At 35.0% G+C, this 18,263-nt stretch overlaps 1 protein-coding gene across 1 annotated transcript in view; it reads right to left on the reverse strand.

The window, feature by feature from the left end:
• Positions 1-51: 51 nt before the first annotated feature.
• The window catches only part of LOC149129009 (collagen alpha-3(VI) chain-like), a 39,952-nt gene continuing 21,740 nt past the window's right edge, over positions 52-18,263 (reverse strand). The window contains exons 21-37 of the mRNA XM_089346838.1: positions 17,634-18,203; positions 16,089-16,145; positions 15,692-15,736; positions 14,448-15,017; positions 12,901-12,957; positions 12,504-12,548; positions 11,260-11,829; positions 9,714-9,770; positions 9,317-9,361; positions 8,074-8,643; positions 6,529-6,585; positions 6,132-6,176; positions 4,889-5,458; positions 3,344-3,400; positions 2,947-2,991; positions 1,703-2,272; positions 52-214 (exon numbers count right to left, since the gene is read on the reverse strand). Of these exons, the coding sequence (XP_089202964.1) occupies positions 105-214; positions 1,703-2,272; positions 2,947-2,991; positions 3,344-3,400; positions 4,889-5,458; positions 6,132-6,176; positions 6,529-6,585; positions 8,074-8,643; positions 9,317-9,361; positions 9,714-9,770; positions 11,260-11,829; positions 12,504-12,548; positions 12,901-12,957; positions 14,448-15,017; positions 15,692-15,736; positions 16,089-16,145; positions 17,634-18,203 (4,040 nt within the window). The 3' untranslated portion in view covers positions 52-104. The remainder of the gene's footprint in view (positions 215-1,702; positions 2,273-2,946; positions 2,992-3,343; positions 3,401-4,888; positions 5,459-6,131; positions 6,177-6,528; positions 6,586-8,073; positions 8,644-9,316; positions 9,362-9,713; positions 9,771-11,259; positions 11,830-12,503; positions 12,549-12,900; positions 12,958-14,447; positions 15,018-15,691; positions 15,737-16,088; positions 16,146-17,633; positions 18,204-18,263) is intronic.

The raw sequence follows: 18,263 nt of genomic DNA on the forward strand, positions 1-18,263 counted from the left end.
ATTTCATCTATGCACAGAATTAATCATTTCTACTTGCGCATCGATGCCTGATTGAAAACCTTCGCTAAATAATGATATCAAATGTGATAGAAATAAGATTGATGTCAGCACACACCGCTACTAAAATACCAAAAAATAGTTTGCGTTAATGTCTCACCTCTCTTTCTTGTCGTCTCAATTATAGGTGTCCTTCTAGTTGGTTCTGGTTGACCTCCTTCCAATGAAAAATAATCCCAGAATTTAGTAAGGTCAACTCTCATATAGATATGGAATACAATTTTATTGCACTTGCACGCTTCTTAATATTGAAATGCACTTACGTACATCTGTTTATCTATCTCACTAGCTATCATTCTGCCCACATCTTTATCCAAGTAGATATACATATATCAACATGTATATACGCCAATATATAAATGCACGTATATATATATAGAAGTCAAAACGTATGTACTTAAACATACATGAGCATTGATACTGGCCGTATATATACATATATAGGCATAAACATGCATACACACACAAATATACACATATATCTTTATATACGCATGTTCTATATGTACTCATCTATACATATAGACAACACGCGTATATAACTATAACTTCATAGCTGTAGAATGAAATTTCTCGGTAAGAAATAGTGCATTAGATCACAGTTTTCTCAGTGTTAATCAATTCACAAATACATATATGTACGAAGTTTCACGCAATAACATATGCACTCAATACAAAGTACACTTCTCTAAGTTTTAGGTAAATTTAGAAAATTCCGCATAATATCCCTCAATCGAAATTCTATGAATGAAATGTTAGTTTCCCTTCAAAACTATGCAAAGAATAATGTATATTAGATACGCAATGGAAAAAAAAAATGAAGCGCAACCTCATCCATAAAGCTTTCTTTTTTTGTTATTAAATACATACCGAAACATACGAATGTAGATATTCTCTAAATTAATGAGCAAATTACAACACATACTTGCAAATAACTTTCTATAATATCTGGCGGTTCGAGAAGCTTTCATCCAGTAATATATGTTAGATTCCAAAGCGCGATTTAAAATATTGTTGAAACAATTGTAATTACTGCTAGTGTAGTAAATACATATTAGGGGACAATAAAGGGAAATGTTTTGCATATCTTGAGGTTTAGATGAAACAAGATCATAGACTGAATATCAAATGGATAAAGAATAAGATGATTGTAAGAAAAAGTAGGAAATGGACAGCCAGTTGACAGCATTAGTATGTTAACTACATTATTTTAAGGAAGACAGTGTATTCCAAATTCTCTTGTAATACATACTGATATTAGTAGTGCAAATTCTAGAGGAAACTTATCACAACCTACAAGACATGTTATTTACTTGTTGCTACTTCAATCTGCTTAACACAGCAACATCAGACGTACAAAAGTTTTACTTGTAACAATGTCAAACGTTGTGAATGAACATGTAGAAGAGAAAGCAGCGAAACGTATGAATTGACACAAAACGGGCATCGAACGAAGTTGTTAGGGCTTTGAGCAGCGTTAATTGTAAAAATACTTGCATAGAACATTAGCTGAAAGTCAAACTTGGAAGTAACGCAATAACAGATCTTGTTAAATATATCTTTGTTGAATATCTGTGATTATAGCTTTGATTAGTAACGCTTTAAAATACAACACCGCTTTGTAATAACATGCTAATTGCTATACCTGGGCAATATTGCTCAAATATTCTTTCTTTCAGATTCGACAGTTCGTTGAAGTCAGTCACAATAAACATGTTTTCGTCAACAGGCAACGAGGAAATCTGGCTCAATTCTGTAGTGTCACTTAGACCAATACCAATAGCATATATGTGGATGCCATCCTCTCTGGCTTTCACTGCTTCTGGAATAGTGTCGTAAGCATTGACGTTCGATACGCCGTCGGTGAGCAGTATGGCAATATTGGGAACGGATGGCCTGTCACCGTTCTCTGTCGTGAACATTACTGTCCGCATGGTGTTAAGCCCGCCGTAAGTGTTTGTACTGCCGTAAACATATGGAATTTGGAGAACTGCATCGATTACTTCTTGCTTTGTTTGGAAAGCATTCAAATGGAATTGGATTTTCACGTCTGAACTGTAAAGGACTGCACCGATTCGAACATTGCCATTGTCAATGGAAGCAGCGGACACAAAATCAACAATGAAATTTAGCATTTTCTTGAAGTTTTCTTTTTGGACACTAGTTGATGAGTCCAAAATGAAGATGATGTCAGATTCTGCAGCGCCACATTCACCTGCAGAACATTAGGATAACTTATCACTTATCGAATAATCCACTGCTAGCACATAAATCTACATTTCTATTCTGAAACTATCTCAACGAAGCACCACCACAACTTTACACAACATGTATGTCATATGAATATGCGCAAAAACAAACATGGGAAAACATTAAGCAAAGCAAACTGCTTCCTCACACCTATCCGAAAACTCGTACACGACGATGTATCGAGAATTTCAAACAATACGTGACAGAAACGAACAGAACAACAACAAAGTACTTTCACTTTAGAAAACACGACCTTCAACCCAGCAGCAACAACTGCACGTAAATAATATTCCATGATGACAAAACATAAACAAAATACACACAATATGTATTAAGGATTTCGACAGGAATAGCTTTTACAGCAACAAACTTCCGAACATTCAATTCGAAAGTCCAAACTAGTCAACTTGCACAAAGCGAAAACAAAATACAAGAAACACGAAAAACGTATATGGCAAAAAGAAAAAGCTAAGAATCTATACATATATAGACAACAGCATCCAATTTTACTGATAATCAACAGAATTCATCTCGATGATGACACTCTCTCACACGTAAACGTGGACACATAACAAAATCAAGCGCTCATATACAACACTGTATTAACGAAGAAAATGTGGAGCAGTACAAGAGCCTTACCCTTTGTTGGTAGTGTAATGGCAGGTGCTGGAGTTTTCTCCACAACTGCGAGAAATAAAAGTAATATTTACATTTCCATGCGCAAACACGTGTTATCAGGTCTACTTTCAACGCACACACACGCAAACAATACACTTTACCCTACTTTACACTTATCTTCCAATAAATAGCGAGAATTAATGATTCTAACAAATCACTGCAAAAATGCCTTCTGAAAAATGTGTACACCATTTAATAACAATTTCATCTATGCACAGAATTAATCATTTCTACCTGCGTATCGATGCCCGATTGAAAACCTTCGCTAAATAATGGTATCAAATGTGATAGGAATAAGATTGATGTCAGCATACACCGCTACTACAATACCAAAAAATAGTTTGCGTTAATGTCTCACCTCTCTTTCTTGTCGTCTCAATTATAGGTGTCCTTCTAGTTGGTTCTGGTTGACCTCCTTCCAACGAAAAATAATCCCAGAATTTAGTAAGGTCAACTCTCATATAGATATGGAATACAATTTTATTGCACTTGCACGCTTCTTAATATTGAAATGCACTTACGTACATCTGTTTATCTATCTCACTAGCTATCATTCTGCCCACATCTTTATCCAAGTAGATATACATATATCAACATGTATATACGCCAATATATAAATGCACGTATATATATATAGAAGTCAAAACGTATGTACTTACACATACATGAGCATTTATACTGGCCGTATATATACATATATAGGCATAAACATGCATACGCACACAAATATACACATATATCTTTATATACGCATGTTCTATGTGTACTCATCTATACATATAGACAACACGCGTATATAACTATAACTTCATAGCTGTAGAATGAAATTTCTCGGTAGGAAATAGTGCATTAGATCACAGTTTTCTCAGTGTTAATCAATTCACAAATACATATATGTACGAAGTTTCACGCAATAACATATGCACTCAATACAAAGTACACTTCTCTAAGTTTTAGGTAAATTTAGAAAATTACGCATAATATCCCTCAATCGAAATTCTATGAATGAAATGTTAGTTTCCCTTCAAAACTATGCAAAGAATAATGTATATTAGATAAGCAATGGAAAAAAAAAATGAAGCGCAACCTCATCCATAAAGCTTTCTTTTTTTGTTATTAAATACATACCGAAACATACGAATGTAGATATTCTCTAAATTAATGAGCAAATTACAACACATACTTGCAAATAACTTTCTATAATATCTGGCGGTTCGAGAAGCTTTCATCCAGTAATATATGTTAGATTCCAAAGCGCGATTTAAAATATTGTTGAAACAATTGTAATTACTGCTAGTGTAGTAAATACATATTAGGGGACAATACAGGGAAATGTTTTGCATATCTTGAGGTTCAGATGAAACAAGATCATAGACTGAATATCAAATGGATAAAGAATAAAATGATTGTAAGAAAAAGTAGGAAATGGACAGCCAGTTGACAGCATTAGTATGTTAACTACATTATTTTAAGGAAGACAGTGTATTCCAAATTCTCTTGTAATATATACTGATATTAGTAGTGCAAATTCTAGAGGAAACTTATCACAACCTACAAGACATGTTATTTACTTGTTGCTACTTCAATCTGCTTAACACAGCAACATCAGACGTACAAAAGTTTTACTTGTAACGATGTCAAACGTTGTGAATGAACATGTAGAAGAGAAAGCAGCGAAACGTATGAATTGACACAAAACGGACATCGAACGAAGTTGTTAGGGCTTTGAGCAGCGTTAATTGTGAAAATACTTGCATGGAACATTAGCTGAAAGTCAAACTTGGAAGTAACGCAATAACAAATCTTGTTAAATATATCTTTGTTGAATATCTGTGATTATAGCTTTGATTAGTAACGCTTTAAAATACAACACCGCTTTGTAATAACATGCTAATTGCTATACCTGGGCAATATTGCTCAAATATTCTTTCTTTCAGATTCGACAGTTCGTTGAAGTCAGTCACAATAAACATGTTTTCGTCAACAGGCAACGAGGAAATCTGGCTCAATTCTGTAGTGTCACTTAGACCAATACCAATAGCATATATGTGGATGCCATCCTCTCTGGCTTTCACTGCTTCTGGAATAGTGTCGTAAGCGTTGACGTTCGATACGCCGTCGGTGAGCAGTATGGCAATATTGGGAACGGATGGCCTGTCACCTTTCTCTGTCGTGAACATTACTGTCCGCATGGTGTTAAGCCCGCCGTAAGTGTTTGTACTGCCGTAAACATATGGAATTTGGAGAACTGCATCGATTACTTCTTGCTTTGTTTGGAAAGCATTCAAATGGAATTGGATTTTCACATCTGAACTGTAAAGGACTGCACCGATTCGAACATTGCCATTGTCAATGGAAGCAGCAGACACGAAATCAACAATGAAATTTAGCATTTTCTGGAAATTTTCTTTTTGGACACTAGTTGATGAGTCCAAAATGAAGATGATGTCAGATTTTGCAGCGCCACATTCACCTGCAGAACATTAGGATAACTTATCACTTATCGAATAATCCACTGCTAGCACATAAATCTACATTTTTATTCCGAAACTATCTCAACGAAGCACCACCACAACTTTACACAACATGTATGACATATGAATATGCGCAAAAACAAACATGGGAAAACATAAATAAAGCAAACTGCTTCCTCACACCTATCCGAAAACTCGTACACGACGATGTATCGAGAATTTCAAACAATACGTGACAGGAACGAACAGAACAACGACAAAGTACTTTGACTTCAGAAAACACGACCTTCAACCCAGCAGCAACAACTCCACGTAAATAATATTCCATGATGACAAAACATAAACAAAATACACACAATATGTATTAAGAATTTCGACAGGAATAGATTTTACAGCAACAAACTTCCGAACATTCACTTCGAAAGTCCAAACTAGTCAACTTGCACAAAACGTAAACAAAATACAAGAAACACGAAAAACGTATATGGCAAAAAGAAAGAGCTGAGAATCTATACATATATAGACAGCAGCATCGAATTTTGCTGATAATCAACAGAATTCATCTCGATGATGACACTCTCTCACACGTAAACGTGGACACATATCAACATCAAGCGCTCATATACAACACTGTATTAACGAAGAAAATGTGGAGCAGTACAAGAGCCTTACCCTTTGTTGGTAGTGTAATGGCAGGTGCTGGAGTTTTCTCCACAACTGCGAGAAATAAAACTAATATTTACATTTCCATGCGCAAACACGTGTTATCAGGTCTACTTTCAACGCACACACACGCAAACAATACACTTTACCCTACTTTACACTTATCTTCCAATAAATAGCGAGAATTAATGATTCTAACAAATCACTGCAAAAATGCCTTCTGAAAAATGTGTACACCATTTAATAACAATTTCATCTATGCACAGAATTAATCATTTCTACCTGCGTATCGATGCCCGATTGAAAACCTTCGCTAAATAATGGTATCAAATGTGATAGGAATAAGATTGATGTCAGCATACACCGCTACTACAATACCAAAAAATAGTTTGCGTTAATGTCTCACCTCTCTTTCTTGTCGTCTCAATTATAGGTGTCCTTCTAGTTGGTTCTGGTTGACCTCCTTCCAACGAAAAATAATCCCAGAATTTAGTAAGGTCAACTCTCATATAGATATGGAATACAATTTTATTGCACTTGCACGCTTCTTAATATTGAAATGCACTTACGTACATCTGTTTATCTATCTCACTAGCTATCATTCTGCCCACATCTTTATCCAAGTAGATATACATATATCAACATGTATATACGCCAATATATAAATGCACGTATATATATATAGAAGTCAAAACGTATGTACTTACACATACATGAGCATTTATACTGGCCGTATATATACATATATAGGCATAAACATGCATACGCACACAAATATACACATATATCTTTATATACGCATGTTCTATGTGTACTCATCTATACATATAGACAACACGCGTATATAACTATAACTTCATAGCTGTAGAATGAAATTTCTCGGTAGGAAATAGTGCATTAGATCACAGTTTTCTCAGTGTTAATCAATTCACAAATACATATATGTACGAAGTTTCACGCAATAACATATGCACTCAATACAAAGTACACTTCTCTAAGTTTTAGGTAAATTTAGAAAATTACGCATAATATCCCTCAATCGAAATTCTATGAATGAAATATTAGTTTCCCTTCAAAACTATGCAAAGAATAATGTATATTAGATAAGCAATGGAAAAAAAAAATGAAGCGCAACCTCATCCATAAAGCTTTCTTTTTTTGTTATTAAATACATACCGAAACATACGAATGTAGATATTCTCTAAATTAATGAGCAAATTACAACACATACTTGCAAATAACTTTCTATAATATCTGGCGGTTCGAGAAGCTTTCATCCAGTAATATATGTTAGATTCCAAAGCGCGATTTAAAATATTGTTGAAACAATTGTAATTACTGCTAGTGTAGTAAATACATATTAGGGGACAATACAGGGAAATGTTTTGCATATCTTGAGGTTCAGATGAAACAAGATCATAGACTGAATATCAAATGGATAAAGAATAAGATGATTGTAAGAAAAAGTAGGAAATGGACAGCCAGTTGACAGCATTAGTATGTTAACTACATTATTTTAAGGAAGACAGTGTATTCCAAATTCTCTTGTAATATATACTGATATTAGTAGTGCAAATTCTAGAGGAAACTTATCACAACCTACAAGACATGTTATTTACTTGTTGCTACTTCAATCTGCTTAACACAGCAACATCAGACGTACAAAAGTTTTACTTGTAACGATGTCAAACGTTGTGAATGAACATGTAGAAGAGAAAGCAGCGAAACGTATGAATTGACACAAAACGGACATCGAACGAAGTTGTTAGGGCTTTGAGCAGCGTTAATTGTGAAAATACTTGCATGGAACATTAGCTGAAAGTCAAACTTGGAAGTAACGCAATAACAAATCTTGTTAAATATATCTTTGTTGAATATCTGTGATTATAGCTTTGATTAGTAACGCTTTAAAATACAACACCGCTTTGTAATAACATGCTAATTGCTATACCTGGGCAATATTGCTCAAATATTCTTTCTTTCAGATTCGACAGTTCGTTGAAGTCAGTCACAATAAACATGTTTTCGTCAACAGGCAACGAGGAAATCTGGCTCAATTCTGTAGTGTCACTTAGACCAATACCAATAGCATATATGTGGATGCCATCCTCTCTGGCTTTCACTGCTTCTGGAATAGTGTCGTAAGCGTTGACGTTCGATACGCCGTCGGTGAGCAGTATGGCAATATTGGGAACGGATGGCCTGTCACCGTTCTCTGTCGTGAACATTACTGTCCGCATGGTGTTAAGCCCGCCGTAAGTGTTTGTACTACCGTAAACATATGGAATTTGGAGAACTGCATCGATTACTTCTTGCTTTGTTTGGAAAGCATTCAAATGGAATTGGATTTTCACATCTGAACTGTAAAGGACTGCACCGATTCGAACATTGCCATTGTCAATGGAAGCAGCAGACACGAAATCAACAATGAAATTTAGCATTTTCTGGAAATTTTCTTTTTGGACACTAGTTGATGAGTCCAAAATGAAGATGATGTCAGATTTTGCAGCGCCACATTCACCTGCAGAACATTAGGATAACTTATCACTTATCGAATAATCCACTGCTAGCACATAAATCTACATTTTTATTCCGAAACTATCTCAACGAAGCACCACCACAACTTTACACAACATGTATGACATATGAATATGCGCAAAAACAAACATGGGAAAACATAAATAAAGCAAACTGCTTCCTCACACCTATCCGAAAACTCGTACACGACGATGTATCGAGAATTTCAAACAATACGTGACAGGAACGAACAGAACAACGACAAAGTACTTTGACTTCAGAAAACACGACCTTCAACCCAGCAGCAACAACTCCACGTAAATAATATTCCATGATGACAAAACATAAACAAAATACACACAATATGTATTAAGAATTTCGACAGGAATAGCTTTTACAGCAACAAACTTCCGAACATTCAATTCGAAAGTCCAAACTAGTCAACTTGCACAAAACGAAAACAAAATACAAGAAACACGAAAAACGTATATGGCAAAAAGAAAAAGCTAAGAATCTATACATATATAGACAACAGCATCCAATTTTACTGATAATCAACAGAATTCATCTCGATGATGACACTCTCTCACACGTAAACGTGGACACATAACAAAATCAAGCGCTCATATACAACACTGTATTAACGAAGAAAATGTGGAGCAGTACAAGAGCCTTACCCTTTGTTGGTAGTGTAATGGCAGGTGCTGGAGTTTTCTCCACAACTGCGAGAAATAAAAGTAATATTTACATTTCCATGCGCAAACACGTGTTATCAGGTCTACTTTCAACGCACACACACGCGAACAATACACTTTACCCTACTTTACACTTATCTTCCAATAAATAGCGAGAATTAATGTTTCTAACTAATCACTGCAAAAATGCATTATGAAAAATTTGTACACCATTTAATAACAATTTCATCTATGCACAGAATTAATCATTTCTACCTGCGCATCGATGCCCGATTGAAAACCTTCGCTAAATAATGATATCAAATGTGATAGGAATAAGATTGATGTCAGCACACACCGCTACTAAAATACCAAAAAATAGTTTGCGTTAATGTCTCACCTCTCTTTCTTGTCGTCTCAATTATAGGTGTCCTTCTAGTTGGTTCTGGTTGACCTCCTTCCAACGAAAAATAATCCCAGAATTTAGTAAGGTCAACTTTCATATAGATATGGAATACAATTTTATTGCACTTGCACGCTTCTTAATATTGAAATGCACTTACGTACATCTGTTTATCTATCTCACTAGCTATCATTCTGCCCACATCTTTATCCAAGTAGATATACATATATCAACATGTATATACGCCAATATATAAATGCACGTATATATATATAGAAGTCAAAATGCATGTACGTACACATACATGAGCATTGATACTGGCCGTATATATACATATATAGGCATAAACATGCATACACACACAAAATATACAAGTATATCTTTATATACACATGTTCTATGTGTACTCATCTATACATATAGACAACACGCGTATATAACTATAACTTCATAGCTGTAGAATGAAATTTCTCGGTAGGAAATAGTGCATTAGATCACAGTTTTCTCAGTGTTAATCAATTCACAAATACATATATGTACGAAGTTTCACGCAATAACATATGCACTCAATACAAAGTACACTTCTCTAAGTTTTAGGTAAATTTAGAAAATTCCGCATAATATCCCTCAATCGAAATTCTATGAATGAAATGTTAGTTTCCCTTCAAAACTATGCAAAGAATAATGTATATTAGATAAGCAATGGAAAAAAAAAATGAAGCGCAACCTCATCCATAAAGCTTTCTTTTTTTGTTATTAAATACATACCGAAACATACGAATGTAGATATTTTCTAAATTAATGAGCAAATTACAACACATACTTGCAAATAACTTTCTATAATATCTGGCGGTTCGAGAAGCTTTCATCCAGTAACGTATGTTAGATTCCAAAGCGCGATTTAAAATATTGTTGAAACAATAATAATTACTGCTAGTGTAGTAAATACATATTAGGGGACAATAAAGGGAAATGTTTTGCATATCTTGAGGTTTAGATGAAACAAGATCATAGACTGAATATCAAATGGATAAAGAATAAGATGATTGTAAGAAAAAGTATGAAATGGACAGCCAGTTGACAGCATTAGTATGTTAACTACATTATTTTAAGGAAGACAGTGTATTCCAAATTCTCTTGTAATACATACTGATATTAGTAGTGCGAATTCTAGAGGAAACTTATCACAACCTACAAGACATGTTATTTACTTGTTGCTACTTCAATCTGCTTAACACAGCAACATCAGACGTACAAAAGTTTTACTTGTAACGATGTCAAACGTTGTGAATGAACATGTAGAAGAGAAAGCAGCGAAACGTATGAATTGACACAAAACGGGCATCGAACGAAGTTGTTAGGGCTTTGAGCAGCGTTAATTGTAAAAATACTTGCATAGAACATTAGCTGAAAGTCAAACTTGGAAGTAACGCAATAACAAATCTTGTTAAATATATCTTTGTTGAATATCTGTGATTATAGCTTTGATTAGTAACGCTTTAAAATACAACACCGCTTTGTAATAACATGCTAATTGCTATACCTGGGCAATATTGCTCAAATATTCTTTCTTTCAGATTCGACAGTTCGTTGAAGTCAGTCACAATAAACATGTTTTCGTCAACAGGCAACGAGGAAATCTGGCTCAATTCTGTAGTGTCACTTAGACCAATACCAATAGCATATATGTGGATGCCATCCTCTCTGGCTTTCACTGCTTCTGGAATAGTGTCGTAAGCATTGACGTTCGATACGCCGTCAGTGAGCAGTATGGCAATATTGGGAACGGATGGCCTGTCACCGTTCTCTGTCGTGAACATTACTGTCCGCATGGTGTTAAGCCCGCCGTAAGTGTTTGTACTGCCGTAAACATATGGAATTTGGAGAACTGCATCGATTACTTCTTGCTTTGTTTGGAAAGCATTCAAATGGAATTGGATTTTCACGTCTGAACTGTAAAGGACTGCACCGATTCGAACATTGCCATTGTCAATGGAAGCAGCGGACACAAAATCAACAATGAAATTTAGCATTTTCTTGAAGTTTTCTTTTTGGACACTAGTTGATGAGTCCAAAATGAAGATGATGTCAGATTCTGCAGCGCCACATTCACCTGCAGAACATTAGGATAACTTATCACTTATCGAATAATCCACTGCTAGCACATAAATCTACATTTCTATTCTGAAACTATCTCAACGAAGCACCACCACAACTTTACACAACATGTATGTCATATGAATATGCGCAAAAACAAACATGGGAAAACATTAAGCAAAGCAAACTGCTTCCTCACACGTATCCGAAAACTCGTACACGACGATGTATCGAGAATTTCAAACAATACGTGACAGAAACGAACAGAACAACAACAAAGTACTTTCACTTTAGAAAGCACGACCTTCAACCCAGCAGCAACAACTGCACGTAAATAATATTCCATGATGACAAAACATAAACAAAATACACACAATATGTATTAAGGATTTCGACAGGAATAGCTTTTACAGCAACAAACTTCCGAACGTTCAATTCGAAAGTCCAAACTAGTCAACTTGCACAAAACGAAAACAAAATACAAGAAACACGAAAAACGTATATGGCAAAAAGAAAAAGCTAAGAATCTATACATATATAGACAACAGCATCCAATTTTACTGATAATCAACAGAATTCATCTCGATGATGACACTCTCTCACACGTAAACGTGGACACATAACAAAATCAAGCGCTCATATACAACACTGTATTAACGAAGAAAATGTGGAGCAGTACAAGAGCCTTACCCTTTGTTGGTAGTGTAATGGCAGGTGCTGGAGTTTTCTCCACAACTGCGAGAAATAAAAGTAATATTTACATTTCCATGCGCAAACACGTGTTATCAGGTCTACTTTCAACGCACACACACGCAAACAATACACTTTACCCTACTTTACACTTATCTTCCAATAAATAGCGAGAATTAATGATTCTAACAAATCACTGCAAAAATGCATTCTGAAAAATTTGTACACCATTTAATAACAATTTCATCTATGCACAGAATTAATCATTTCTACCTGCGTATCGATGCCCGATTGAAAACCTTCGCTAAATAATGGTATCAAATGTGATAGGAATAAGGGTGATGTCAGCGCACACCGCTACTACAATACCAAAAAATAGTTTGCGTTAATGTCTCACCTCTCTTTCTTGTCGTCTCAATTATAGGTGTCCTTCTAGTTGGTTCTGGTTGACCTCCTTCCAACGAAAAATAATCCCAGAATTTAGTAAGGTCAACTCTCATATAGATATGGAATACAATTTTATTGCACTTGCACGCTTCTTAATATTGAAATGCACTTACGTACATCTGTTTATCTATCTCACTAGCTATCATTCTGCCCACATCTTTATCTAAGTAGATATACATATATCAACATGTATATACGCCAATATATAAATGCACGTATATATATATAGAAGTCAAAACGTATGTACTTACACATACATGAGCATTTATACTGGCCGTATATATACATATATAGGCATAAACATGCATAAGCACACAAATATACACATATATCTTTATATACGCATGTTCTATGTGTACTCATCCATACATATAGACAACACGCGTATATAACTATAACTTCATAGCTGTAGAATGAAATTTCTCGGTAGGAAATAGTGCATTAGATCACAGTTTTCTCAGTGTTAATCAATTCACAAATACATATATGTACGAAGTTTCACGCAATAACATATGCACTCAATACAAAGTACACTTCTCTAAGTTTTAGGTAAATTTAGAAAATTCCGCATAATATCCCTCAATCGGAATTCTATGAATGAAATGTTAGTTTCCCTTCAAAACTGTGCAAAGAATAATGTATATTAGATAAGCAATGGAAAAAAAAAAAATGAAGCGCAACCTCATCCATAAAGCTTTCTTTTTTTGTTATTAAATACATACCGAAACATACGAATGTAGATATTTTCTAAATTAATGAGCAAATTACAACACATACTTGCAAATAACTTTCTATAATATCTGGCGGTTCGAGAAGCTTTCATCCAGTAATATATGTTAGATTCCAAAGCGCGATTTAAAATATTGTTGAAACAATTGTAATTACTGCTAGTGTAGTAAATACATATTAGGGGACAATAAAGGGAAATGTTTTGCATATCTTGAGGTTTAGATGAAACAAGATCATAGACTGAATATCAAATGGATAAAGAATAAGATGATTGTAAGAAAAAGTAGGAAATGGACAGCCAGTTGACAGCATTAGTATGTTAACTACATTATTTTAAGGAAGACAGTGTATTCCAAATTCTCTTGTAATACATACTGATATTAGTAGTGCAAATTCTAGAGGAAACTTATCACAACCTACAAGACATGTTATTTACTTGTTGCTACTTCAATCTGCTTAACACAGCAACATCAGACGTACAAAAGTTTTACTTGTAACAATGTCAAACGTTGTGAATGAACATGTAGAAGAGAAAGCAGCGAAACGTATGAATTGACACAAAACGGGCATCGAACGAAGTTGTTAGGGCTTTGAGCAGCGTTAATTGTAAAAATACTTGCATAGAACATTAGCTGAAAGTCAAACTTGGAAGTAACGCAATAACAGATCTTGTTAAATATATCTTTGTTGAATATCTGTGATTATAGCTTTGATTAGTAACGCTTTAAAATACAACACCGCTTTGTAATAACATGCTAATTGCTATACCTGGGCAATATTGCTCAAATATTCTTTCTTTCAGATTCGACAGTTCGTTGAAGTCAGTCACAATAAACATGTTTTCGTCAACAGGCAACGAGGAAATCTGGCTCAATTCTGTAGTGTCACTTAGACCAATACCAATAGCATATATGTGGATGCCATCCTCTCTGGCTTTCACTGCTTCTGGAATAGTGTCGTAAGCATTGACGTTCGATACGCCGTCGGTGAGCAGTATGGCAATATTGGGAACGGATGGCCTGTCACCGTTCTCTGTCGTGAACATTACTGTCCGCATGGTGTTAAGCCCGCCGTAAGTGTTTGTACTGCCGTAAACATATGGAATTTGGAGAACTGCATCGATTACTTCTTGCTTTGTTTGGAAAGCATTCAAATGGAATTGGATTTTCACGTCTGAACTGTAAAGGACTGCACCGATTCGAACATTGCCATTGTCAATGGAAGCAGCGGACACAAAATCAACAATGAAATTTAGCATTTTCTTGAAGTTTTCTTTTTGGACACTAGTTGATGAGTCCAAAATGAAGATGATGTCAGATTCTGCAGCGCCACATTCACCTGCAGAACATTAGGATAACTTATCACTTATCGAATAATCCACTGCTAGCACATAAATCTACATTTCTATTCTGAAACTATCTCAACGAAGCACCACCACAACTTTACACAACATGTATGTCATATGAATATGCGCAAAAACAAACATGGGAAAACATTAAGCAAAGCAAACTGCTTCCTCACACCTATCCGAAAACTCGTACACGACGATGTATCGAGAATTTCAAACAATACGTGACAGAAACGAACAGAACAACAACAAAGTACTTTCACTTTAGAAAACACGACCTTCAACCCAGCAGCAACAACTGCACGTAAATAATATTCCATGATGACAAAACATAAACAAAATACACACAATATGTATTAAGGATTTCGACAGGAATAGCTTTTACAGCAACAAACTTCCGAACATTCAATTCGAAAGTCCAAACTAGTCAACTTGCACAAAGCGAAAACAAAATACAAGAAACACGAAAAACGTATATGGCAAAAAGAAAAAGCTAAGAATCTATACATATATAGACAACAGCATCCAATTTTACTGATAATCAACAGAATTCATCTCGATGATGACACTCTCTCACACGTAAACGTGGACACATAACAAAATCAAGCGCTCATATACAACACTGTATTAACGAAGAAAATGTGGAGCAGTACAAGAGCCTTACCCTTTGTTGGTAGTGTAATGGCAGGTGCTGGAGTTTTCTCCACAACTGCGAGAAATAAAAGTAATATTTACATTTCCATGCGCAAACACGTGTTATCAGGTCTACTTTCAACGCACACACACGCAAACAATACACTTTACCCTACTTTACACTTATCTTCCAATAAATAGCGAGAATTAATGATTCTAACAAATCACTGCAAAAATGCCTTCTGAAAAATGTGTACACCATTTAATAACAATTTCATCTATGCACAGAATTAATCATTTCTACCTGCGTATCGATGCCCGATTGAAAACCTTCGCTAAATAATGGTATCAAATGTGATAGGAATAAGATTGATGTCAGCATACACCGCTACTACAATACCAAAAAATAGTTTGCGTTAATGTCTCACCTCTCTTTCTTGTCGTCTCAATTATAGGTGTCCTTCTAGTTGGTTCTGGTTGACCTCCTTCCAACGAAAAATAATCCCAGAATTTAGTAAGGTCAACTCTCATATAGATATGGAATACAATTTTATTGCACTTGCACGCTTCTTAATATTGAAATGCACTTACGTACATCTGTTTATCTATCTCACTAGCTATCATTCTGCCCACATCTTTATCCAAGTAGATATACATATATCAACATGTATATACGCCAATATATAAATGCACGTATATATATATAGAAGTCAAAACGTATGTACTTACACATACATGAGCATTTATACTGGCCGTATATATACATATATAGGCATAAACATGCATACGCACACAAATATACACATATATCTTTATATACGCATGTTCTATGTGTACTCATCTATACATATAGACAACACGCGTATATAACTATAACTTCATAGCTGTAGAATGAAATTTCTCGGTAGGAAATAGTGCATTAGATCACAGTTTTCTCAGTGTTAATCAATTCACAAATACATATATGTACGAAGTTTCACGCAATAACATATGCACTCAATACAAAGTACACTTCTCTAAGTTTTAGGTAAATTTAGAAAATTACGCATAATATCCCTCAATCGAAATTCTATGAATGAAATGTTAGTTTCCCTTCAAAACTATGCAAAGAATAATGTATATTAGATAAGCAATGGAAAAAAAAAATGAAGCGCAACCTCATCCATAAAGCTTTCTTTTTTTGTTATTAAATACATACCGAAACATACGAATGTAGATATTCTCTAAATTAATGAGCAAATTACAACACATACTTGCAAATAACTTTCTATAATATCTGGCGGTTCGAGAAGCTTTCATCCAGTAATATATGTTAGATTCCAAAGCGCGATTTAAAATATTGTTGAAACAATTGTAATTACTGCTAGTGTAGTAAATACATATTAGGGGACAATACAGGGAAATGTTTTGCATATCTTGAGGTTCAGATGAAACAAGATCATAGACTGAATATCAAATGGATAAAGAATAAGATGATTGTAAGAAAAAGTAGGAAATGGACAGCCAGTTGACAGCATTAGTATGTTAACTACATTATTTTAAGGAAGACAGTGTATTCCAAATTCTCTTGTAATATATACTGATATTAGTAGTGCAAATTCTAGAGGAAACTTATCACAACCTACAAGACATGTTATTTACTTGTTGCTACTTCAATCTGCTTAACACAGCAACATCAGACGTACAAAAGTTTTACTTGTAACGATGTCAAACGTTGTGAATGAACATGTAGAAGAGAAAGCAGCGAAACGTATGAATTGACACAAAACGGACATCGAACGAAGTTGTTAGGGCTTTGAGCAGCGTTAATTGTGAAAATACTTGCATGGAACATTAGCTGAAAGTCAAACTTGGAAGTAACGCAATAACAAATCTTGTTAAATATATCTTTGTTGAATATCTGTGATTATAGCTTTGATTAGTAACGCTTTAAAATACAACACCGCTTTGTAATAACATGCTAATTGCTATACCTGGGCAATATTGCTCAAATATTCTTTCTTTCAGATTCGACAGTTCGTTGAAGTCAGTCACAATAAACATGTTTTCGTCAACAGGCAACGAGGAAATCTGGCTCAATTCTGTAGTGTCACTTAGACCAATACCAATAGCATATATGTGGATGCCATCCTCTCTGGCTTTCACTGCTTCTGGAATAGTGTCGTAAGCGTTGACGTTCGATACGCCGTCGGTGAGCAGTATGGCAATATTGGGAACGGATGGCCTGTCACCTTTCTCTGTCGTGAACATTACTGTCCGCATGGTGTTAAGCCCGCCGTAAGTGTTTGTACTGCCGTAAACATATGGAATTTGGAGAACTGCATCGATTACTTCTTGCTTTGTTTGGAAAGCATTCAAATGGAATTGGATTTTCACATCTGAACTGTAAAGGACTGCACCGATTCGAACATTGCCATTGTCAATGGAAGCAGCAGACACGAAATCAACAATGAAATTTAGCATTTTCTGGAAATTTTCTTTTTGGACACTAGTTGATGAGTCCAAAATGAAGATGATGTCAGATTTTGCAGCGCCACATTCACCTGCAGAACATTAGGATAACTTATCACTTATCGAATAATCCACTGCTAGCACATAAATCT

The sequence above is a fragment of the Octopus bimaculoides genome, unplaced genomic scaffold (assembly GCF_046866305.1).
Source record: "Octopus bimaculoides isolate indiv1 unplaced genomic scaffold, ASM4686630v1 contig210, whole genome shotgun sequence".
NCBI lineage: Eukaryota > Metazoa > Mollusca > Cephalopoda > Octopoda > Octopodidae > Octopus > Octopus bimaculoides.